At 41.2% G+C, this 26,755-nt stretch overlaps 1 protein-coding gene across 4 annotated transcripts in view; it reads left to right on the forward strand.

The window, feature by feature from the left end:
- Nucleotides 1–5,583, forward strand: part of ACSL3 (acyl-CoA synthetase long chain family member 3) — a 72,716-nt gene extending 67,133 nt beyond the window's left edge. For all 4 annotated transcript variants that reach the window (XM_020900175.2, XM_070458705.1, XM_020900176.2 and 1 more), the window contains one exon: nt 3,498–5,583. In XM_020900175.2, the coding sequence (XP_020755834.1) occupies nt 3,498–3,655 (158 nt within the window). In that variant the 3' untranslated portion in view covers nt 3,656–5,583. The remainder of the gene's footprint in view (nt 1–3,497) is intronic.
- The last annotated feature ends 21,172 nt before the right edge of the window (nt 5,584–26,755 follow it).

Here is a 26,755-nt window from a genome sequence, read left to right on the forward strand (position 1 = left end):
TCTGCCAACTTTGTTGACTCTTTTGAGGAACTGCCAGGCTATTTTCCAGAATATGTTTTTTTCTAAATATTTTAGACTATTTTTTAAAATGGTGGCACCATTTTCCATTCCCTCTCAAGTTGTATGAGGATTCCAGTTTCTCCATCCTTACCAACACTTGTTAATCCTTTTAATTCTGGCCATCCTGATGGGTGTGAAGTGGCCTCATTGTGGCTTTGATCTGTATTTCAGATAGTGGTTTATGATGGGGAGCATATTTTTCTGTATTTATTGGCCACTGTATGTATTCTCTGGAGAAACGGCTGTTCAGACTCTTTGCACAATTTTTAAGTGAGGTTATTTGTGTTTTTATTATTGAGTTTGTTGCTGTTCAGTCACTGAAGTTGTGTCCAGCTGCTTTGTGACCCCATGCATGGTTCATGCCATGCTCCTCTGTCCTCCACTGTCTCCTGGAGTTTGCTTAAATTCATGTTTGTTGAACTGGTGATGCTATCTAACCACCTTTGTCACCCTCTTCTCCTTTTGCCTTCAGTCATTCCCAGCGTCAGGGTCTTTTCCAGTGAATTGGCTCTTCGCATCAGGTGGCCAAAGTATTGGAGCTTCAGCTTCAGCATAATCTTTCCTATGAATATTCAGGGTTGTTTTCCTTTAGGATTGACTAGTTTGATCTCCTTGCTGTCCAAGGGACTCTCAAGTTGCTCCAGCACCACTATTTGAAGGCACCACATTCTTTGACATTCCCCCTTCTTTATGGTCTGTCTCTCACATCTGTACATGACTACTGTAAAGCCATAGCTTTGACCTTTGTCAAAGGACAGATGGACCTTTGTCAGCAAAGTGGTGTCTCTGCTTTTTAATATACTGTCTAGGTCTGTCATAGCTTTCCATCCAAAGAGTAAGCGTCTTTTAATTTCATGGCTGCAGTCACCATCTGCAGTGATTTTGGAGTCCAAGAAAATAAAATCTGTCACTGTATTATATATTTTAGATGCAAATCCGTTATCAGGTATGTGATTTGTAAGTATTTTCTCCCATTGTTTGGGTTGTGTCTTTACTTTCTAGATGGTATCCTTTGAGGTACAACAGTTTTAATTTTTATAAGGAACAGTTTCCTTTTTTTCGTTTGGTTGCTTGTGCTTCACATTTGAGAAGCCGTTGCCTAATTTACAAAGAAATATTTTCTTATTTTCTTCTAAGAGTTTTTTAGTTTTTGTCCTTATATTTGGGTCCTTAATCCATTTTGAGTTAATTTTTATATATGATGTGAAGAAGGGATCCAGCTTCATTTTTAAGCCAAGTCTGTATTCGATTTACACCTGAGAAACAGAGTCAGTAGGTTAAATATATTTAGCTAGAGAAACTTTTAAGGTAGGGAGTTGGTTTCCCTTTTCACTGGGGGCTGGCTGGATAGAACTGGCAGTCTATAGGACAGAACGTTTAAAAAGTGGACTGGAGTCTCAGGCAGGGGTCAAAGTCGCTGTCCGTGGGCAGCATCGCTTCTTTTTTGAGGGGCGCCTCAGCTCTGCTCTCAAGGTCTTTGAACTGGCTTAGCCATATCTATAAACCACTTTCAAAGGAACACCTACATTAGTGTTTAATTGAATAACTGGAAACTCCAGCCTAGTCCAGATGATGCATAAAACCACCACAGTCCTCCTGTTGTCAGCTTGGTACCCACATACATTTCCTTAAACCATAGTTAATTTCCAAGTAAAGACAGTAACAGACTGTCACCTCATGTTATACAGTTATCTTGTGTGCAACTGAAAATACACGAACCTCTTCTCCAGATGTGTTTGCACACCCCTGAGCGATCTTTTAGCTCTGCTACTTGGCTATCCTGTAACTTAAATACTGTGATATAAAGTTAGCTTATTAATATATTATGACAAGAGAATGGGGGGAAGAAAGCAAAAGGGATTTGCTTACCATATATATAAACATATTCACATCAAAATAAGGAAGAAATACTCATAGTTTTTATTAGAGTACCCATTTCTCCAACTGGTCATGTGATTGTTGCTGTGTTCATTTTTCTAAACTGGTGTAGCTGATATTGCTGTTCCTAGCGTCGTTTTGAGCCCGATCACGGAGTGCAGTGCTGAGTGTTTATAGCTGAGCATGGGCTTCCAGGGCTTGCCTGCGAGTCTCCGCGCATCTCAGTGCTGTCAGACTCGGGTCCCTTAATGCTCGGTCCCTACCGTACTGCTTTTTCTCATGGTGGCTTTTCCAATTAGAAACCACTCCTGAAATACTTGTAATCTTGGAAGAATAAAATTTGTTATTTGAGTTAATATATAATTTTTGTTCACAAGGCACTTATATCTTGAACTCAGTTATTTTAAAATATATGTATTATTATGGCTAAGTGTTTACCCTTTTCCCAATAGTATACCAGTTGAGAGCAGAAACTATTCATTTTTGTATTTTAAAACAATGTTTACTAAAGCATTTTACACAATAATTTTTGCTGGTAAATATTTGTGAAACAAGCACTGGAAAAGTAAATCAGCCTTGATAAGGAAATGTGCTTCTTCAGGTCTCATCCCCCCCCGCCCCCAATCCTTCCCCTCTCGAGGGTCTCCTTGGTGTGAGAAACACAGTAGGGAGCCCACATTCTTCCTCAGAGCTTAGGCGACTGTCCTGGCTCAGTCACTAGATCTCTGTTTTATAAAGTGATGTTTAGACAGTTACTTGTGTTTGGCTGTGCTGGGTCTTTTTGCCGTGTGGGCTTTTTCTCTAGTTGCAGAGAGCTGGGGCTGCTCTCGTTCCAGCACGTGTGAGCTTCTCGTCACGCAGGTGTCTTTCTGCCGTGTCTGCGCTCGGGTTTCGGTAGCTGCAGCTCCCGGGCTCCAGAGCGCTGGCCCGGTGGTTGAGGCGCAGGGACATGAGGCTCTGAGACGTGTGGAATCTTCCCGGAGCAGAAATGGACGCTGTGTCTCTTGCGTTGCCACGTGGATTCTTTACCACTGAGCCACCAGGGAAGCCCTCTAAAGTGATTTTTTAAAAATAAATTCAAAAGAAAACAAATAGGTATAAGATCAAAAGTGACACTTCCTTTTTTTTAGCCCTGGATACTAGCCCCTTGAGGCATATGGTTTATTTTATCTGTATCCTCCTCCTACATATCTAGTTGCATGTAAGTTTATGTAGTGTTCAAACACAAAGCAAAAATGATTTTTTTAAACCTAACAGTATATGGCAAGTATCTTTATATACCCATACCAATAGATCTAACTTATTTTTAATGAATGAATTGTGTACATTTTATGCCTATATCATAATTTACCCAACTCATTCTGTTGATGGACATGTAGATTTTCTAAACAGTTTTTTGCTATTATAATTCTTATATATATATATCTGTGTTTTGCTTCTGGTACACTTTGATGGGTGCGTGGAATCTGAGGAAGTTAAAACTATTTGCTAAGAATTTTAATTGTATATTTTTCATGACTTTGTGTTTACTTTTTAATTTCTTTTTTCCACCATCTCAGCAAGTCTGGAAAAGTTTGAAATTCCAGTAAAAATTCGTTTGAGCCCTGAACCGTGGACCCCTGAAACTGGTCTGGTGACAGATGCCTTCAAGCTGAAACGCAAAGAGCTTAAAACACATTACCAGGCGGACATTGAGCGAATGTATGGAAGAAAATAGTTATTCTCTTTCAGCATCAGTTTGCTGCAGGGAGCTCAGATCAAATAGGAAAATACTTGAAATGCATGTCTCAAACTGTGAGGCAGAGTCCATTCCTCATATTAAACCTAAACTGTTATTTCTCATGACATCACCATTTTTAACTGACAGGATTAGTAAAATATTAAGACAGCAAACTTGTGTCTGTCTCTTCTTTCTTCCCCTTCTCCAGTTTACTTTACCACCTAGGACTGCACTTGTCAGCATGAGGACTTTTATGAATCATATTGGGGAACAGTGATTTTAAAACCTCAAGTTTTTAAACATGATTTATATGTTCTGTATAATGTTCAGTTTGTAACTTTTTAAAGTTTGGATGTATAGAGGACTAAATAGGAAATATAAGAATTGGTTATTTGGGGGGCTTTTTTACTTACAGTATTTAAAATGCAAGGGTATGGATGTGAAATTATGTAAATTTCATTCAGATGCTTATGAATCAAATCATTGTTGAACTAAAGATTTGTTGCTGTGTAATTATTGTCTTGAGTGCATTTGAGAGAAATAAATATACCCATACTTCTGTTTTAAGAAATTGAGACCTTGTGAATATATGCCTCACAGTGTCTTCTTTATATATTTATTTTTTCTTAGGGAAAAAATGAAGTTGGGCTGGTGCCGCATGAAACAAAATAGCAGTAGAGGGTTCTGGTTTTATAGTAAAGAAGGAAACGCAGCAAGGGCATCACCAGTGGGTCACTAATTTCTAGTGGCTGACCAGCAAAATATCTAGTCTGCTAGTTAGCTATGGAAACTAGGAAAATATCTAAATTTTTAGAATTGGGAACAATTCTAAAAGGTAAGGTAGAATTTAGAAACAGTAAATCAAAGGATGGAATGTTGTTCTTTATTTTCACTGACCACAATATATATATACATTGAATTGTCTGTGATAATGCCATGTTACTGATGGAAAGCTATTTCTCATTTTACCTTTAGTCAAACTGTGTAGTGAAACATCTCATATTAAAATAAGGATTATTTTCTTGGATAGTTTGCACTGGGGGGGTGTGTGTGTTAGGCACTGTAAAGTGTCTGTTGGTGGCTTATTAAAAATGCACCTTATTTTTTCTACCATAACCTTTCTACACTAGAAAATGAAATAATATAGAATGCTCCTAATAGTAGCATTCTTACTATGATACATGAGAATTTCACTTTATAATGAGGTGAGTTAATTTGTAGATTTTTCATGTCATCGTGGAAATTGTTTATGATTCTGAAAACATTGTATTATAGTATGTCTTTTTATATGTATTGCTTGCCTATTATTAAGAGTAATATTGCACCAATTAAGATGTGTTCAGAATAGGATGTAAAAAAAATCATAGATACCATGTTTTTCATGTCATATTAGGTATCTTTTTGAGGCTTAGTTACTTTAGGCACCAAAAGGCAAAACAAAAATACATATACATGAAGAGATTCAAACACAGATTTGTTTAAGACGTGAGAGCGTTGTGGACCTGTACCCTTGGTTTTTGGTTATTTCAAGAACACATCATATTTGGAGATACTGCAGTACAATATTTTTTGTTTTAAACTTTTCTTGTATTCTTGTATATATTTGTATTATGTTTTGAATGCTTTTCTTGTCATAGTTTAAATTTTCAGAGTTTGAAAAAACTGCCAAGAAGTAAAAATAGGAGAAATTAAATGGAGTCTCTAAAATGTTGTGATCTGAAAATTAAAGTCACCTTGGGTGGAGAAACTTTGTTTCTGATGCTTTATCTTTAGAATAATTATTTGCTTTCAAATGATGTTTGGAAAGTAGAAAAAACGGTTTGGTGTTTCAAAGGAGAGATGTCAATATAATTGTGACTTGAAATAGTGGCAGATGAATATGTAGCTTATCACTGATTCAGAATAAAAGTTATTTTTCAGAAACATCTAATAATGCTGGCTTAATCTGTACACAGTCCTATTTTTCTCACTTTTTATGGTTCCTGGCACTCCTAAAATATCAGATACCAAGTGTCAGATGACACGACAGAAATGAGATTAAGTAGCGTCCCCTTTCCAATTACTTTAATCCAAACTCTCTAGTGACTTGGAAACTGGTATGTTTTAATATTATCCTTTCAAGAATAAAAAGTTGGTTTGATTTGAAAAAAAAAAGGGGGGGCTACCCAACAACTATAATTTGAATATAAGAAAAAAATACTGGTTTAACCAGAAGAACTTGAAACTTCCAAGAATCATCTAACAGTCTATTTTCAGATATGTGTATCAATTCTAAACAGAATGTTTTATGAGAAATTTCTGGAAGTAAGCTATATGGAGAATTGTTGAATCTCTCCTGTAACAATCTTACTTATCTCCAACTCTGCAATCCGGTGGACTGTAGCCCGCCAGGCTCCTCTGTGGGATTTTTCAGGCAAGAATACTGGGTAGGTGGCCATTTCCTCCTCCAGGGGATCTTCCCGACCCAGGGATTGAACCCATGTATCCTGCATTACAGGCTGATTCTTTACCTCTTGAGCTATCAGGGAAGTCCAACAATATGTCTAGCAGTTTACAATCAGGTAGATGGATGGCCAGCTCTGCTCTGCGATAGCCGCCCACCCCAATCCCCTTCTCCCCATGTCCTTCCCTGCTGGTATTTCTTAGCTTAAACTTCATTAAAAGGTTTTTATTGACAACAGAACAAAACAAAGTGTTAGCTACTTTCCGAATACTACTTGGTTTAAGTAATGGATTTGATGTCCATGATCTCTAAAGCTTAATGTTTTTTCAGCAATGTTTAATCTGGAATGACTTTGTTTCCAAAATACACAAGATTTTATAGCTTTAAACAATTATTCCCTGTGGTACAACTTTGAAACTTAATAAATCTCTGTGTAGGTTCTTTGGTGATAAGAATAATGTACATCTGTGATGTTTTAGAGGAGATGCACTTTTAAACAATGTACATTAAACAATGGACCACACTGGGATGTACTGTACACTTTATATACTGAAAATCGGTTCACTGAATTCATTTTCACTGTTTTCTTGGTTATTACTCTTTGTGCCTGAAAGAGTGCACATCGAAAAGAAGCAAGATAGCTATTATGTGGTATGGACTATAGATTTGTGACTTGACATGAAGTTTGAAGCTTAAAGATAGGTAAAAAAGTTTCTGATATTAAAACTTAATATTTTGTTTTTCCAAAGAAAGAAAAGATCTCTCCATAAAACTTAATTGACATCCTGAAATACTCACTGAAAAAGGCGTTAGGGGGATTGTCTTTCTTGGGCTGGCAATCCATTTGAAGGGAGACTTGATTCCAGAAGTTCTGTTCTTGATGTACTTTGCTAGCATCTGTCCTCACTTGCCCTGAGCCCTGAGCCCTTCCTGTCCTCCCTTGGGTTTTGACAGCACGGGAGTCGTGCTGCCTGCTAAGTCTGTAGTGATAAAAGGTTTTCTGCACATAAGCGTTTACGTAGCATAAAGTCTTGAGATGATAAAGTTTGGCGTTAGAATTTGTGGGGTTAAAGCAGTTCAGTTGCTCAGTTGTCTGACTCTGTGACCCCATGGACTGCAGCACGCCAGGCCTCCCTGTCCATCAACAACTCCTGGAGTTTACTCAAACTCATGTCCATTGAGTCGATGGTGCCATCCAACCATCTCATCCTCTGTTGTCCCCTTCTCCTCCTGCCTTCAATCTTTCCCAGCATCAGGATCTTTTCCAATGAGTCGGTTCTTCACATCAGGTGGCCAAAGTATTGCAGTTTCAACTTCCGCATCAGTCCTTCCAATGGATATTCAGGACTGATCTTTAGGATTTCCTTGCAGTCCAAGGGACTCTCAAAGAGTCCTCCAGTACCACAGTTCAAAAGCATCAATTCTTCGGTACTCAGGTTTCTTTATAGTCAAAATCCCACATGCATACATGAATAATGGAAAAATCATAGCTTTGACCAGACAGACCTTTGTTGGCAAAGTAATGTCTCTGCTTTTTAATATGCTGTCTAGATTGATCATAATTTCTCTTCCAAGGAGCAACCGTCTTTTAACTTCATGGCTGCAGTCACCATCTGCAGTGATTTTGGAGCCCCCCAAAATAAAGTCTCACTGCTTTCACTGTTTCCCCATCTATTTGCCATAAAGTGATGGGACCAGATGCCATGATCTTAGTTTTCTGAATGTTGAGTTTTAAGCCAACTTTTTGACACTCCTCTTTTTGTTTCATCAAGAGGCTCTTCCGCTTTCTGCCATAAGGGTGGTGTCATCTGCATCTGAGGTTATTGATATTTCTCCCTGCAATGTTGACTCCAGCTTGTGCTTCCTCCAGCCCAGCATTTCTCATGATGTACTCTGCATATAAGTTAAATAAGCAGGGTGACAATATACAGCCTCGATATACTCCTTTCCCGATTTGCAAAGTGGCAACAATAAAATAGCTACATTTTCTGCTAACGTTGAATCCTGGGATTGTGGGAGGAAGTGTTCTGTCCTGCCCGATGTCTCAGAAACCTGCCTTCAGCTGCCATTTATGTTGGTTTCTGACAAGACTGGGTATAAGTACCTTTGTACTAACTTAAGCTTTCATAAAAAGTAGGTCCTTGAGTGTAGTCTTGTAACTAATAGAACATCTGGGGAATGTCAATGTTTGTTTTATTTGAATCAGTTTAAAAAGATTATTGTGTCTAATTCCTGTCATTAGCTTTGCTTGAACTATTAAACATAGGTAGCTTAATGTTTCTACCATCCTATATATACCTTATGCTTTTAGGGTGAGGTTGCTAGGTCATGGAAAGAGTCTTCTGACATAACTTATAAAAACAGCAGGCTATATAGCCTGATTTGAGTCATGAAAATAGGTTATTCAATTGGATTACCCCCAAACTACTCCTGTGTCTGATTCACTTCTCATTGGTTCATGTGCAGCTTGCAGACTGTAAGGGCATGTCTGTTTAGAAATCATTTCTCATCCCAGGACCTTGACATGGGACTGACTTTTATGAACAGATTCAAGTGTTTAAATTATTACGATGCATATGTGTGTCTCCACTTAATGTTACATGCATTTTTCTAGTCTCTCCAGGCTTCTAAAAACAGCCTTCAGCAAACCCCCATCAACGCCCCCTTTTACTGATACCTTTGAATACTGTTCACTTTGGTGGGATTCATTCAGAAGCAACTCTACCAATTTGGTTGGGGTTCAGGCTGGGCTGGAAAGGGAGGGGACGGGATAGGAAGGTGCTGATGTATAAGACATTAATAACCCCCTAAGAGCCCAGCAGTGTGTGCCCTGGGATCCAACTCCCCCCTCCACCCCGCCCCCATCCTGTGGAGAGCCCACCCCAGGCCCCCCGCACCCTTTGGGTACTTCCCAGGCAAGCCCAGGGCGTGCTCCCCTCCTTTGCGTGTGTACTTGGCCTGCCCTGCAAAATAGCCTTCTGCTCAGCTGTGGAGCTGCCGCCAGCATCACTTGCCCACCTCTGGGTCTCGGTGACTTTTGCCTCAGGAGTGCAAGACCTTGGGGAATAAAATAAAAAGAAAAAATTCCCACAAATGTAGAAAAGATAGCTATTCTATAGCCAGTCACAAGTAGCCACCAGAATACAACTTAAACCTGTTCAGCTGATCAATAGTTCTTATTTTGAAAAGCAAAATTGAGAAGAAGCTGAAAATATTCTTTTTTTCCTGCCCATTAATTCCACTTCTAGGCATCTAAGAAAATACCTGAGATGTGTCTTGAGAGTTCCTGCATGAAGACCTTTGTCATGATGTTGTTTATAGTAATACCTAAACAGCTAGGTGTTACATAACATTCATCTGATTGATTGTATAGGTAAGGAAAGTATTACTACCACTTATTATATTTAATATTATGCATTATTTGGGAAAAGAAAGTGGGAATAAAAATTCAGTCGGTCCTTCTGCTCATGAAATTGTGTATGTATATGTATGTACAAATGTGTGTGTATGTGGTGGGTGTATACTGCATTAGAGAAGAGCCTGGAAGGAAATGTGCTCACGTTGTGGTTTATGAAGTGTGACTACTTAGTTTTCTCTTCATATTTTATTAAAAACTTTTTACAATGCCATTACTTACTGCCGTCATAAAAATTCAAGCTTATGAGAACAACTGATGGCTCAGGAGTAAAGAATCTGCCTGCAATGCAGGAGATGCAGGTTAATCCCTGGGTTGGGCAGATCCTATGGAGAAGGCAATGGCAATGCACTCCAGTGTTCTTGCCTAGGAAATCCCATGAACAGAGCAGCCTGGTGGGCTACAGTCCATGGAGTCGCGAAGAGTGTCACGGCTTAGTGGCTAAACCACCACCATGAGAACAACTAGTTTAAAGCTTCATTTTTCTGATCCTGGCAAAATTAATACTTTTTAAGAACGAAGGCTAGAAATTGCCTCATGTTTTGGTAAAGAGTTAACCAGAAACGTGTATTTTCTAATCTGGTATTTATATTAGTGTCCTAGAGCTGTCATAAAATAGTACCACAAATTGGGTGATTAATGAAACAGGAGTCATTCTCACATGTTTCTGGAGGTGTCAGCTGGGCCGGGCACCTTCCTTGTCTCTGTTTCTGGAGGTTTGCGTGGTGTTTGGCGTTCCTTGACAGGTAGATGCACCCTCTAATCCTCTGTCTTCACATGGCATTCTCCCCAAGTCTTTCCATCATCTTCTGGGCCCAAATTTCCTCTTTTCATAAGGACTTGGTCCTATGGGGTTAAGGTCCACCCTAATGACCTCTTCTTAACCAGACCATCAGTGATGTCTCTGTCCCCAAACAAGCTCCCACTGGCTTCCTTGGTGGCTCAGTCGGTAAAGAATCTGCCTGCAATGCAGGAGACCTGGGTTTGATCCCTGGATCGGGTAGATCCCCTGGAGAAGGAAGTGGCTACCCACTCCAGTGTTCTTACCTGGAGAATTTCATGGAATGAGGATCCTGGCAGTCTACAGTCCATGGGATCGCAAAGAGTTGAACACCACTGAAGCAACTTCAATTTCCTTTTCTTCTCTGAGGTTTAGGATATAGGACTGTAGTGCATCTTTTTTGGGGGGTGGTGCGGGTGAGGGGAGACACAGTTCAGCTTGGAGCTGAATTTAGGTGTTTTTTGGAATGCTTTCTTCAATTACACTCTTGCTTCTCAGTCTTGTTCTGCTTGTTCTATCTTTATATTGTGATATGTGAGTACCTGCCCCTATCTTCCACCCTTACATTAAAAAAAAAAAAAAGTCCCCTGGTAGTTCCTTCCCTCTTTTGAATAACTTTATTTTCATGTCCTTCATCTGATTTTTTCCTCTTATTTACTATTTCCTGACTCTATTTGAGTTTTACCATAACTGAATTCTGTGGACATTTTTGTCCTTCAAGCAGACCTTTTCTGGGCCCTTCATGTACATAGGCCCTTCATCCAATAGATCATATCCATCCTCCTCCTTCCCCTCTAATGTACAACTTTATCAGTATCAGGTCAGGTGGTACATTGTTTTTCAGATCATCCATTTAAGTAAGTGTAGATAATTTGCTAATATGTTCTTTTTTTAAAAAAAAAAATTGTTGGAGACAGTTGCTTTACAATGCTGTGTTAGTTTTTGCCGTATAGCAAAGTGACTCAGTTATCTATACATATATCACTCTTTTTTAGATTTCCGCCCCATTTAGGTCGCCACAGAGCATTGAGGAGTTTCCTGTGCATACAGCTGGCTCTCACTCCTTACCTATCTTGTACACAGTGGTGTATGTATGTTAATCCCAATCTTTTAATTTTCTCCCCCTCATTTTGGTAACCATAAATCTGTGGGTCACAGATATAGAGAATTTGCTAATCTTTAAAAGCAGCTGCCACAAGAAATGGAAAATCAAGAGAGATGGTACGTTCCTCCTCTTTTTCCTGAAAGCAAAAGTTCTCGTTGGTCTTTTGGTTTTGTCTTTGGCGGATTTTCTGATTCTGATTCTAGCACAGGCGTGTCCTTGTCATGTCTCCTCTGTCCCCAGGCCAGCGGCCTCCCCTGCAGTGGTGACACCAAACATCTTTAAAGGACATGACTGTGGCTCCATCCTACTGAGATACACTAGTTTTTTTTTTTTTTTTTTTGCAGGGGGGGGGCACTTTTTAAAAGAGAAAGTTTCATTTGAAAGTAATTACAGACATAAAATATTGGAAAAATGTTTTTAAAGAATGGCTGATTTAACAGATGAATTTACACTCATTATAAAATTTCTAGCAATTCAGAAATATAGACTGAAAATGAAAACCCTTCATATACACACAGAATGTTTTAAGAGCATGTTATGGGCTGAATTGTATCCAACCCCTTCCCCCAACTTGTACTCCACCCCCACCCTCAACCCCCAACCAGTTCATATGGTGAAGCCCATGTGTTCTCAGCACTTCAGAATGTGACTGTTTGGAGACAGGGCCTTTAGCGAGGTAATGAAATTAAAATGAGGCCTTTAGAGTGGGCCTTCCCTGTAGCTCAAATGGTAAAGAATCTGCCTGCAATGCAGGAGACCTGGGTTCAATCCCTGGGTCAGGAAAGTCCTCTGGAGAAGGGAATGGCAATCCATTCCAGTATTCTTGCCCGGAGAATCCCATGGACGGAGGAGCCTGGTGGGCTACAGTCCGTGGAGTTGCAAAGGGTCGGGAACAACTGAGTGACCGACACTGTCACTGATCCAGTGTGGCTGGTGTCCTTCTAAGGAGAGATTAGGACACAGACACACACACACAGAGGGAAGAACATGAGGAGACAAGCCAAGAAGAGAGGCTTCAGAAGAAAAAGCCTTGCTGATACCTTGACCTCTGATGTCCAGCCTCCTGCATTGTGAGAAAATAGATTTTGGTCATGGTATGTGTTTTAGCAGCCCTAGCGAGCTAGTATAGAACAAAATTGCACCACAGTGTACATCTTGGAACTAGCCTTTTCATTGTGAGTGGGCAATGATCATCTTCCTAGGTCAGTACACATAAGTTTGGTGATGGTTTAGTTGTTAAGTCATGTCTGCCAGGCTCCTCTGTCTATGGGATTTCCCAGGCAAGAATACGGGAATGGGTTGTCATATCCTACTCCAGGGAACTCTACACATGGACATCTCCAAATGGTCAGTACCAAAATCAGATTGATTATATTCTTTGCCGCTGAAGATGGAGAATCTCTATACAATCAGCAAAAACAAGACCTGGAGCTGACTGTGGCTCAGATTATCAACTCCTTATGACAAAATTCAGGCTCAAATTGAAGAAAGTAGGGAAAACCACTAGGCCACTTATGTATAACCTAAATCAAATCCTTTATGATTATACAGTGGAGGTGACAAATAGATTCTAGGGACTGCATCTGGTAGACAGAACACAGAAAGAACTATGGACAGAGGTTCGTGACACTGTATAAGAGGTGGTGACCAAAGCCATCCCCAAGGTAAAGGAAATGCAAGAAGGCAAAGTGGTTGTATGAGGAAGCCTTACGAATAGCCAAGAGAAGTGAAAGGCAAAGGAGCAAAGGAAAGATATACCCAACTGAACGCAGAGCTCCAAGGAAGAGCAAGGAGAGATAAGAAAGACTTCTTAAGTGAACAATGCAAAGAAATAAAACAATAGAATGGGAAAGACTAGAGATCTCTTTAAGAAAATTAGAGATACCAAGGGAACATTTCATACAAAGATGGCCACAATAAAGGACAAAACCGTCAAGGACCTAACAGAAGCAGAAGAGATTAAGAAAAGGTGGCAAGAATACACAGAAGAACAGTACAAAAAAAGATCTTAATGACCCAGATAACCACAAAGATGTAGTTACTCACCTAGAGCCAGACATCCTGGAGTGTGAAGTCAAGTGGGCCTTAGGAAGCATTACCATGAACAAAGCTGGTGGAGATGCTGGAATTCCAACTGAGCTATTTCAAATGTTAAAAGATGAGGTTGTTAAAGTGCTACACTCATTATGCCAGCAAATTTGGAAACTGAGCAGTGGCCATAGGACTGGAAAAGGTCAGCTTTCATTCCAGTTGCAAAGAAAGGCAATGCCAAAAAACACTCAAACTACCGTACAATTGTACTCATTTCACACACCAGCAAGATTATGCTCAAAATCCTTCAAGCTAGGCTTCAGCAATATGTGAACTGAGAATTTCCAGATGTACAGGCTGGATTTAGTAAAGGCAGAGGAACCAGAGATCAAATTGCCAACATCCACTGGATCATAGAAAAAGCAACGACATTCCAAAAAATCATCTGTTACATTGACTACGCTAAAGTCTTGACTGTGTGGATCACAACAAACTGTGGAATATTCTTAATGAGATGGGAATGTCAGACAACATTACCTTTCTTCTGAGAAACCTGTATGCAGGTCAAGAAGTAACAGAACTGGACATGGGACAAAGGACTGGTTTCAAATTGGGAAAGGAGTACGTTAAGGCTGTATTTTGTCACCCTGTTTATTTAACTTATATGTGGCATATATCTTGTGAAATTCTGGGCTGGATGAAGCACAAGCTTGAATCAAGATTGCTGGGAGAAATTTCAATAACCTCAGATATGCAGAGGCACTACCCTTATGGCAGAAAGTGAAGAGGAACTAAAGAGCCTCTTGATGAAGGCTTTCACCTTCATCAAGGAGGAGAATGAAAAAGCTGGCTTAAAACTCAACAGTCAAAAAACTAAGATCATGGCATCTGGTCCCATCACTTCATGGAAAATAGAAGGGAAAAAAGTGGAAACAGTGTCAGATTTCATTTTCTTGGGCTCCCCAATCAATGCCAACAGTGACCACAGCCATGAAATTAAAAGATCCTTGGAAGAAAAGCTATGACCAACCTAGACAGCATACTAAAAAGCAGAGACATCACTTTGCCGACAAAAGTCCGTCTAGTCAAAGCTATGGTTTTTCCAGTAGTCGTGTATGGATGTGAGAGTTGGACCATAAAGAATACTGAGTGCCGAAGAACTGGTGCTTTTGAGCAGCGGTGCTCGAGAAGACTCTTGAGAGTCCCTTGGGTAGCAAAGAGATCAAACCAGTCAATCCTAAAGGAAATCAACCCTGAATATTCATTGGAAGGATTGATGCTGAAGCTGAAGCTATAATATTTTAGCCTCCTGATGGGAAAAGCTGACTCAATGGAAAAGACCCTGAGGCTGAGAAAGAGTGAGGGCAAGAGGAGAAGGGGGTGACAGAGGATGAGATGATTGGATGGCATCACTGGCTCAATGGACATGAGTTTGAGCAAATTCAGGGAGATAGTGAAAGACAGAGAGGCCTGGCATGCTGCAGTTCATGAGATTGCAAAGAATTGGACAAAACTTGGCAACTGAACAACTCCAGGGGATCTTCCAGACCCAGGGATATAACCCACATCTCTTGCATTGCAGATGGTGTCCTGAATTGGAAGGTGAATTCTTTACCGCTAAACCACCAAGGGGAAGGAAGTGAGCCACTATGGACCCCGTGTTGGGTTAGGATTTTTGGTCATGTGTTTCCTCCCTCCCTCCCTCCCTTTTCTCACTGATTATAAATCATAATTGCATATGCCTTTTGAGTCATTCTGTTTCCTAGGAAATAGACTAATAATAAGAGAAAGCCCAATACTGTTTCATGAATCAAGCAGAGAGGAGCACAGAGGTATTTTCTGTAGAACTTGAGGCAGCCTTGCTGCCGTGTATCCTGCCTTCCCTCCTCTGCAGCATTTATGGGAAGTGGCCAGGGCTGCGTGGGGATAACTGATGCTTCTGTCTGCAACCGTCTGCCATCCCTTCTCCTCCCGTGAATCTGCAGCCCTGTGATGCTGTCCACTATGCCTGTGGATGGTCCCCAACTGTGGCTTCTCATTTTCCTGAAGGGACAGAGACAGAGCCCATCTCTTGCAGACTCAGGGGACTCTGGGCAGCAGGAAAGTCTATTTCCAGAGGCAGAGAGAATGGTGGACACAGATGCATTGTAGCAAGACACTCACGGCTACTGGTCACCTCCCTGCCTGTGATGTTGAAACCGATGATGGTCCTTGGGTACCACACGTTGGCTATGTGCAGACACGAAAACGATGATACCCTTAGAATGGAGCTTTGTTAACTTTGGTTGAGAGTGGGCAATCTAGTTATCCTGTTCCTGACATGTCAGTCATTCTAGTAGTTTCTATTTTGGTTTGCATCTGATGATGAGAGCCACATTTTCCATCCACTCAATTCCTTTTTTTTTTTTTTTTAAAAAAAACAACTTTATTGAGGTATAATTTATATACCATAAAATTCACCCATTTAAAGTGTGTAATTCAATGATATTTAGTCAATTTATAGAGTTGGGCAACCACCACCACAATCCAGTTATAGAGTGTTTCTCTGACCTCATAAAGATGTCCCACGCTCATTTATAGCCATTCTGAGGGCTTCTTTTGCTCCCTCCTGCCTCCATCCTGGAATTTTAAATTCTTTCTCAAGGAAGGGGTCAGAATTTGCACTGTGGACCCTCTGGGACTTCCTTCTCTGTTAGTATGGCATCAGTGCAAACAATCTGGCTGTTGGTTTTCTAAACTTCATGGCTTCAGAGGCTGGCTCCTTCAGGGAGACCTCAGACACCTGCCGCCTCTGCCCTGGCGACTTCACCCAGAGCTCTTGTTATAGGGGACAGACACCCACTGGAGCTCCAGGAGGCTCCCCTCCTGCTTCTGCCCAGTCTTTCTATGGGGCTCTTTCACCTTGATGGGCTTCCCAGGTGGTGCTAATGGTAAAGAACCTGCCTGCCAAGGCTGGAGACACAAGAGACGCAGGTTGATCCCTGGGTTGGGAAGATTCCCTGGAGAAAGGAATGGCAACCCACTCCAGTGTTCTTGCCTGGAGAAGCTCATGGACAGAGGAGCCTGGAGGGCTAAAACCCATAGGGTCGCAAAGAGTCGACTGAAGCGATTGAGAGCACATGCACGCTTTCACCTTGATGGGGAGATTCTGGGGGAGGAAAGAGGTGGCATGTCTTTGGGTACCACAGACAGACTTCTCTGGGTTCATGGTCAGTGCAGACCTCCCCACGATGCCCTCCCACTCTGCTTGGGGGAGTGGTGGTGGGTGGCTTTGCTTCTGTGGCTTCTCCCGCCTCATGAGGCTGCACTGTCATCTTCCCACGATCTTTCTTCCGGTTTTGGCAGCCCTGGGAGTGGTTTGCCAGTCCTGCTGTTGAGCAGAACACCCGTAGACGGAGTGTCTCCCCGCCCCACCTCAGCAGGCAGTCGAATGACAACGTGCTGTGTTCCATGCAACCCCAGACCCCTCTTCTCCGTCCCACTTCAAGTAGTTGTTCGTTTGCAAAAGTCGCCAAGCAGACGTGCCTCTTGTGAACTGTAGTGTGGACTGAGGTCCTCTCACCAGGAACAGGGCTCCTTGAGCTGAGCTACGTAGAATCTAAAATCTTTGTTTTCCCTGGGCACTTGGTCCACAGCAATCCCTTCACCTCTTGTTTGGGTACTTCACACACCAGTGCTCCACATGCATGCACAGTCCTGAGGCTGAGAAAGATTGAGACTCAGAGACATTAAGTCAACTAGACATGGTCACACGGCAGAGATACTCACACACAAACGGGGCCTGTCTGCAGATGGGAATGTAATGAGGCTCATAGAAGAAATCTTGTACCCAGCACCGGGGTATAGATTAAAATGAAGGTATAATCCTGTGATGGACTATTATGTGGTTATTAAAATTCCTCTATTTAAAATTATTTAGGTCTTCCCTGGTGGATCTGTGATAAAGGATCCACCTGCCAATGCCAGAGATAATTTAAAAAAAAATTTATTTATTTATTTTAATTGGAGGCTAGCTACTTTACAATACTGTAGTGGTTTTTGCCATACACTGACATGAATCAGCCATGGGTGTACATGTGTCCCCCATCCTGACCCCCTCCTGCCTCCCTTCCCGTCCCATCCCTCAGCATTGCCCCAGAGCACGGGCTTTGAGTGCCCTGTTTCATGCATAGAACTCGGACTGGCGATCTATTTCACATATGGTAATACACATGTTTCAATGCTATTCTCTCAAATCATCCCACCCTCGCCTTGTCCCACAGAGTCCAAAGAAAAACGGGTTTTTAATCTCTGGTCCAGGAAGATGCCATGTGCCACGGAGCATCTAAGCCCATGTGCCACAGCTACTGAGACTGCCCTCTAGAGTCCAGGAACTGCAACTACTGCGCCCACAGGCCACAATTACTGTAGCCCACACTCCCCAGAGCCCATGCTTTGCAACAGAAAACACCACAAGAAGCCAGCGCACCACAAATAAGGACTAGCCCTCCTGGCGGCAAGTCGAGAAGCCTGTGCAGCAGTGAAGACACAGCACTGCCATAATAAATAGATGAACAAAATTATGCAATTATTTAATTGGGCAATTGAGCCAGTTACAAGCTGTGGGGGAAAAAATGGAGCTTTATGAACACACAGAGTGAAAAGCTCAGCCCAGCATGGCATGTGTAACACCCATACTCACTCCACAGAACAGTGCACGTTATAAAGCACATGCAAACAAAAAGGAGAATGAGGATAAAGAGAATGAATAAGAGAGATAATAATATCATAGACAAATATAAATACCATATGGACTCCTGGAAGCATAGCTCCACTCTGGCACCACTCCCCTTACATTTCTAGGTCTTTCTTCAGCTTCCCTGTGTGGGTGTACCTCCTTCTAGCCAGCATTTAAACACACAGGGTTGCTCAGGCTAAGCCCCTAGCCCTCTTCTCTCCCTAGGTGATCTTGTCCAAGCCCCAAACTTCATTATCAAAACACACCGGGAACCCACACCCAGGTGGCGCTAGTGGTAAAGTCCCCATCTGCCAATGCAGGAGACTTAAGAGACGTGGGCTGGATCCCTGGGTCAGGAAGATCCCCTGGAGAGGGGCACGGCAACCCACTCCAGTATTCTGGCCTGGAGAATCCCAGGGACAGAGGAGCCTGGTGGTCTACAGTCCATGGGGTTGCAAAGAGTTGGACATGACCAAAGTGACTTAGCACGCACACAATCACACACTGCCTTCCTCAGCTGTCTTCCCTGAATACCAATCCAGAGACTCTGTTTCTTGAACAACTCTATTTAAATGTCCCAAAGCACCTCTAAATTAAACCCATAATGATCCTGTCCATAAAACAAGCTTGGCTCTTTCAGCATGCTCTCTCTTAGTGAATACAACCACTTATCCATCTAGCATGACCTGGGTGTCATCTTGGGCTTCTCCCTCACACTTATTTCCACTAGTCAACTAGGCACCAACTCCTGTGTATCTCACCTTCTAAATCTCTCTTGAATGATCTGTATCTCCATCTCTATTACCACCACCATTGTGCAGTCTGTCACCAACAACCACCTCAATTGTGAAAATAGCCTCCTCACAGGTCTTTCTGTGTTCATTTTCTATACTCCTGATTCTTCCCACGCTGCTACCAGATTGATCTTTCCAAAACATAGATCTAATCATGCCTTAAATAAAAGTCTTATTGAGGTATAATTCACATACCATATAATTTACCCATTTAAGGCATAAAATTCATGCTTTTTAATATATTCACAGAGTAGTGCAAACATCGCCATGATCTAATTTTAAGCATATTTCCACCACCCTCCAAAGAAATTACATATCTGTTAGCAGTGACCTTCCATTATGGTATATTCCTAGCCCTAAGTGACCACTACTAGTACATTCTGTCTCTATGGATTTGGCTATTTTGGACATATTCTATAATCATACAGTATGTGGTCTTTGGGGACTGGCTTCTTTTACTTAGCATACAGTTTTCAAGTTTCATCCATGTTGTAGCATTTATCAGCCTCAGCTGAATGAATGAGTGATGGACTTGGGACCTGAGGACATTGTGGGTGAATTCTACTCTAGCACCAACCGGCTTCGTGACACAGTTGTCCCTCAGTTTTCCTCTGGAATTGGATCCAAGACCCCCTCAGATGTCAAAAGCCATGGGTGTTCAATTCTCTTATATACAATGGCATGGTATTTGCATAAACTCTGCACAATCCTCCTGTATGCTTTAAACCATCTCTTGGTTACTTTACCTAATACAGTTGCTGGCAAATGACAGATTCAAGTTTTGTGTTTTGGAACTTCCTGGAACTGTTTCGGAATATTTTCCACTGGTGGTTGGTTGAATCTGTGGATGTGGAACCCGTGGATACAAAGGGCTGACTATGTATATTGCTCCTTCCTCCCAGGCTGAGTGTCCTGATCCGTAAATGAGAGCTATAAGCTGGCTGTGGTGATTCCACTGGCTACAATATACGGGGGCTTAGATTAGTACCTGGAGATGCTGATGCTAGGGAAATGGTCTGATTACATGCAGTTTCCGTGGGCACAAACCATGTTTTTTCCTGGTCTAAACTCTTGCTTACAGGTCTTGGGTGATTTCTACTTCTCCCCATCGGTCAGAATCGGCACATCCTTCCAGGTTGAGATGAAAACTCCCCCCCTTTTGCCATCTTTCCTTACTACCCGAACCCTTAGTCATCAGTCCCACCTCTGACTTCTCACTGTATTGTATTACTTCTTTGATAATTTCTACTTCTACATGTTTTCTGTTCCTCTTTTTTTTCCTAGAAGTCTTGTTAGTCTGATATTAGATCCATGGATTGGTTTTCTAGATTTGAATCTTTTTTTTTTAAAAATAGTTTTATTTATTTATATACTTATTTTCAGCTGTGCTAGGTCTTTGTTTCTTTTTGGAACTTCCTGGAATTTTTTTGGAATATGTTCCATTGGTGGTTGGTTGAATCTATGGATGTGGGACCCATGGATACAAAAGGCTGACTGTATATTGCTTCTTTCGTTGCTTTTTCCTCTAGTTGCAGGGAGCAGGGGCTACTTTAGTTGTGGTGTGCGGGCTTCTAATTGCTGTGACTTTTCTTGTTGCAGAGCCCAGCACTAGGCCCATGGTCTTCAGGAGTTGTGGCTCCTGGGCCCCAGAGAGCAGGCTCAGGTGTTGCGGTACATGGGCTCAGTCACAGTGTGAGATTTTCCCGGACCAGGGATCGAACCTATGTCTCCCACATTGGCAGGCGAATTCTTACAACCAGAGATGCCTCTCTGCTATCTTTTATATCATCATTTTTATCCCTAGTATTTTGGACCTGATTCTGGTAAAGTTATCAGGGTTTTATTTTCCAACTATTTTGATGATTTGTTCTGTTGACTGTTAAAAAAAATTTAATAGCTCTTATTTTGGTCTATAATCTTCCTTTATTTATTTAGTTTTATAATGCAGTTACTAATTAGAGGTTTTTTTTTTTTTTTTCGAGTTGTCCTCTATACCCCATTTTTCTTTAAATTGGTTGGAGTCATTAAAAAATAAAGGTTTTTATCCTGAATGGCTGGTCATCCTTGTGTTCATTCAAATTAAAGTGTGAGGCAATAAAAATGTCCTGTATGTGGGCAGTACCTGTCAACTGGAGGGCCTTGGAGATTTAGGGCATCCTAAATGCCAGAATGCAGAGATGTTTCTAGGGGGGGCATTTGATTTGTTTTGAGGAGAACTGTCTGGTGTTTAGACTGGGGAATTGGGTGGGTGGGGAATGCTGTCTGGCTTCCAGGCATTTTAGATGAGTGCAGTGGGGCATAGCAACTGCTTCTTGTACATACACCTTCATTTCACTATGTTCGTCACTCCTGCTCTTTCTGAGTTCTGAACCTCACTGGGGATTGTCTATTGGCAGAATAGATAATCTTTTTTTTTTTTTCTCTCCTGAAATGGATGCCTTTCCACACAGACTCACCAGGCTGTGATTTCTTCTTATTTTCATTTTAACATGCCTTCAGCCATCTTTTAACTTCCAGAGCTGTGTTGAGTTATCATAAGCTCCCCACCCCCTTTAATTTTCTTCACTGTTGCTGGTTCATGTCCACTTAAATTTTCTGGTTACCATTTTAACAAAAACTCAGGAAAGAGAAAGAGTTAAATATATTTGACCTTTCATATAGAACTTTCTGTGCTATTTATTTAATTCGCTGTTCAAGTCAACATAGTTTTCTGCTTATGAGACTGGGTTTTTAAAAATGAAAAACTGGATTGTTGGGGATCAGGCTTATTCTATTTCTTGTTTGTTTTGATTTTGATTTGATTTTGGAGTATTGTTTTTTAATTAATATGTATTTTATTGGAATACAGTTGCTTTACAATGTTGTGTTAGTTTCTTTGTACAGCAGTGAATCAGTTTTACCTACACATATATCCACTCTTTTTTGGATTCCCTCCCCATCTAGGTCACCTACCATAGAGCAATGAGTAGAGTCACCTGTGCTAGACCGTAGGTGCTCATTAGTTTTCTGCTTTATATATAGTAGTATATATATGTCAATCCCAGTTTCCCAGTTCATCCCACCCTCATTCCCCTCTTGGTAACCATAAGTTGTTTTCTAAGCTGTGACTCTGTTTGTGATTTGCAAAGAAGGTAATCTGAGCTGTCTTTCTAGATTCCACATGTCAACGGTATTGTATGATATTTGTCTTTTTCTTTCTGAATTACTTCACTCAGCATGACAAGCACTAGGTCCATCGATGTCACTGCAAATGGCGTTACCCTGTTCCTTTTCTATGACTGGCTAATGTTCTGGTGTATATATATACACCACGTCTGCTTTAGCCATGCCTCTCTTGATGGACTTTTAGGTTGCTCCCATGTCTGGCTATTGTAAACAGTGCTTCAGTGAACACTGGGGTGCTTGCCTCCTTTTGAATTCTGATTCTCTCTGGACATATGCCCAGGAGTGGGATTGTTGGATCATAAGTTAGCTCTATTTTAGTTTTTTAAGGAACCTCCATTTTGTTCTTCACAGTGGCTGGAGCAGTTCACATTCCCACCAACAGTATAAGAGGGTTCCCTTTTTCTACACTCTTCACCCCCCTCTCCAGCATTTATTGTCTGTAGATATTTTGATGATGACCATTCTGACAAGTGGGAGATGATCCCTCACTATAGTTCTGATTTGCATTTATCTAATAACTAGTGATGTTGAGCATCTTTTCATGTGTTTGTTGGCTATCTGTATGTCTTCTTTGGAGGAATGACTATTTAGATCTTCCACCCATTTTTTGATTGGGTTATTTGTTTTCTTGATATTGAGTTGCATGACCTGCTTGTATATTTTGTAGATTAATCCTTTGTCAGTTGCTTCATGTGCAAATATTTTCTCCCATTCTGAGGGTTGTCTTTTCATTTTGATTATGGTTTTATTTGCTGTGCAAAAGTTTTTAATTAGTTCCGATTTGTTTATTTTTATTTTCATTACTCTAGGTGGTGGATAATGTTTATTCTTTTTATTTATTTTCAAAGAAGTATGCATGCATGCTAAGTTGCTTTAGTCATGTCTGACTCTTTGTGATCCTATGGACTATAACCCACCAGGCTCCTCTGTCCATGGGGTTCTCCAAGCAAGAAGACTGGAGTGGGTTGCCATGCCCTCCTCCAGGGAATCGTCCCAATCAAGGGATTGAACCTGTGTCTCCTGTATTGTAGGTGGATTCTTTACTGCTGGGCCACTAGGGAAGTCCCCTCAATGAAATATAGTTGATTTACAATATTGTGCTAATTTTTGATGTGCAACTAAGAGATTCAGTTGTGTGTGTGTGTGTGTTTGTGCATGTGTATGCATATATTCTTTTGGATCATGTTTATTCTCTATTTCATGGACTCTAACCCAATATTTTCTATGTGGGTGCTCCATTAACTGAGCTTTAACATTTAAGCTCACCATTTTTCTTCCTGTTTTCCATTTTATCTATCCTCACAAGTGCAATTTCTCCTAAAATGGATTTACATCTGGAGAGCCATTTGAATCTTCATTTTATGGCCTTTCTATTTTCTGTCTTGACTATGTACTTCTGCAGGATTTGAAAAAGGTGAGAAAATATGGTAAGTACCCTATCTAGAGAAATTCATTCTGTAACTTGTCTTCAGAGTGATAGTCCTCTTGGCTTATTTTCTTTCCAGGGGAAAGCATAACTTGGACATTTTATCCCTTGTCTCCTGCCTTGTTTGGTTCACTGGGAAGCATAGTCTATTTCATCTTGTTTGTTCTAGAGTTCTCTGGGTCAGGGGTGACACCCCCCATTCCCCATGGCTCTGAATATGTTGGGGAACACCTTTGCATGACCCCCCAACACATCCTAGTATATTTTGGACATTTTTCCCCTCGAAAGAAAATCAAATTGATACTTTTGTTTCATCTAAATAAAAACTATCAAGCGGAACAATGTGACACAGTCCTGAAATCCCATAGGCCGCATTTTTGGCAAATAGCTATGTCCTGTAACCATCATTCCCATAATGCCCAGCTTACTCATCCTCAGATGCATGGCTTTTTCTTGGTCCTGGAATGTTCCATCTCAATTAAATGTGGAGGACAAAAGTCATTCTTCTACACTGGGCATGGAAAAAAAAGTCCATCATGGAGACTTTTCTCATCAAACTGCAGAAAAAGAAAAATTGGTGTCCTGCTGGGGTCTCCCAGCGGACATGCCTGGTCCAGCCTGGGAGGAAAGCTGGAAGATTCTTTTCTACTTCATATTGTGTACTTGGAAAATTCATGGTCATGTCTTTTCTTTCTGTGCTTCAGTAGTTAATAAAACCACCACAGTTAATTCACAACATCTATTCAAGATACTTTCTCACAGAATCAGATTTAATAAATCCATAATCCAACCCATTTGGAATCAGACAATATAGTCAAAGAACATTGATTTTGGGAGTCTGAGTCACACAACTTTGAATAGTAACTCAGCATCATTCTCTTTCTATCTTTCTGTTTATTACTGTGGTAAAACATGTATAATATAAAATTTACCATTTTAATCATTTTAAGTGAGCAATTTGCACATTCTCAAGGTTGAGCCAGTATTACCACTCTTCATTTACAGAACTTTTCATCATCCAAACTAAAACTGTGCCCATTAGCACTAATTCCCATTACCTGCCTTGCCCTCCAGTGACCCTTGTTCAGCATTTTCTCTATGAATTGAATTGACCTAGTATAGGTACCTAGACATGTACAACAATTGTCCTTTCGTGTTTGTCTTATTTCACCCAGCATAATGCTTTTAAGCTTCATCCATGTTGTAAAATGTGTCAGAATTTCATTCCTTTTAAAAGCTGGATTCACTATATGTATGAATGTAGCACATTCTGTTTATTCATTCATCTGTTTGTGGATATTTGGGCTGCTCCCATTTTAACATTTTTTGGCGACTAATGCTGTGTTGAACAGAGTTGGACACCGCTGGGCGGCTGAAGAACAACAGCGCTGTGCTGAACACTGGTGTACAAATGTCTGCTTGAGTTCCTGCTTTCGTCTCCTTGTGGTGTAACACCAGATTAGGAATTGTGGGACCAGAGGGTAGTTCTAAGCTTAAGGTGTTAAGGAATCATCAAAGTTTTCTGCAGCATCAGAATCATTTTACAGATGAGGAAAATGAGGTTTGGAGAGGTTACATTACTAGTCCAAGGTCACAGAGCTGGTCTCTAAAGAAAGTTGTTACATTTAGATAAATATGTTTGTAATAAGTCTAGATAGAATTTTCCATAAGTAGGCTTTCAATAAATGTTTATTCTCTTCCCTTCTCCTTCCTGTTTACATTTACTCAAGACTCCACACTCTTTCATGTTCTTTACAGATCTCACAAAAACAAACAGAAAAACCCCCTGCATCTTGGCTAAAGTGATTCAAGAAACTTCTCATCCTTTGGAAGTGCCAGCCCCTTTTAAACAACTCATGGGCTAATGACAGACCATCCACCTGTGTCCATAGTCTTTTTTCAAACTTTGGTGGCTGTAGTTAATTTGTAGTTTGGGATTCTTGAGAGTAATCGGACTGCTTTATCAGTTGTTTTAATGTTGAGTTTTCAGAAATGGAGGTTGATTTGCCCTTCTCCCCTCCTCAAGCCCAAATACACAGGATGGAGGTAGTGAGATCACTCTGGGGGTAGATGGGCTGAGCAGGAAGCAAAGGGTAGGGTGTATGAAGTTGAATTTGAAGGCTCTGCTGAACTTTCTTTGTCCCAAGCTCTGCTCCTTGGGGGGGTCTACCTTTAAACTTTGCCTTCTGGCTGACAAGTGACCTTCCTCTGTCCTCACTCTTTAACACATGCCTGTAGGTTGGATACCGGACATGTAAGCTGATGTGATTGGAGATCAAGCTGTCACTTCTCTTAGGAGTACTTAATCTGAAGCCTGAGTTCTGACAGTGAAATCAAAGGTGCTCTATTATAGGACTCCCAACAGGCTAGTGGGTGAGATGGCTGGCCTTCCATGATGACATGGAAAGCGTGCCTCGTAGGGTAGCTGCTTTCCATATGAAACACTGAAGTTACCTGTAGTATGTCCTGACTTAAGGGCTAGAATTGGGTGAAGCTGCTTAGCAGAACAGTTTGGGAGAAGACAAAATCTCAAGCACCCTCGGTTCTCTCCTTTTTGGGCCAGGAGGAAATCGATTTATTCCTGAAAAAGATCATCAATCTAAAACACTCCCAGTCATGGAGGAGTCTGGGACGTCAAGATGGTGAGGAGAGAAGGCGTTGCATTGCTTTTAGGGTGGGGAGGAGAGAGATAAACAGAAGCCTCAAATCTCACGCGCTGGGACACAGGAAAAACCGGTCCAGGAAGTGTAGTTCCCACTCTGTCCACAAGATGGTGTAGAAACTCCGCTCTCAGCCTCTCCTCCGAGGCGTGATTTGTAGTCTCAGCAAGACTCCTCGTAGACTGATAAATGAAGCCTTCACCGTGGTGAAGATACCTTTTGACATTTTAAGCATTCAGATTGAATGTCCAGTTAGAAATGGATGGAGTTCCTAATAAATTAAATGAAATTACGAATGTGTACAAGTGCCTCTGCGAGGGATCTGTACCAGACGGAAGCGGAAGGAGAGACTGGATATAATGCTGGGTGGGGTGATGCAAGGCATCTCGAATTCCCAGAGCATCTTGAAGTCTAGCTGAGGATTCGATCCTTCATCACACTGGGCGTTTACTGCAGAGGTCTCTGCTCTGGGGGCTGTGCCCAAAGTCCCCAGCCTGTAGAGAGCTTGCATCCTGTTGGGAGGATTAGACAAATTCGATAAGAAAAATATGGTGATACGC

This window comes from Odocoileus virginianus, chromosome 30, assembly GCF_023699985.2.
Source record: "Odocoileus virginianus isolate 20LAN1187 ecotype Illinois chromosome 30, Ovbor_1.2, whole genome shotgun sequence".
Lineage (NCBI taxonomy): Eukaryota > Metazoa > Chordata > Mammalia > Artiodactyla > Cervidae > Odocoileus > Odocoileus virginianus.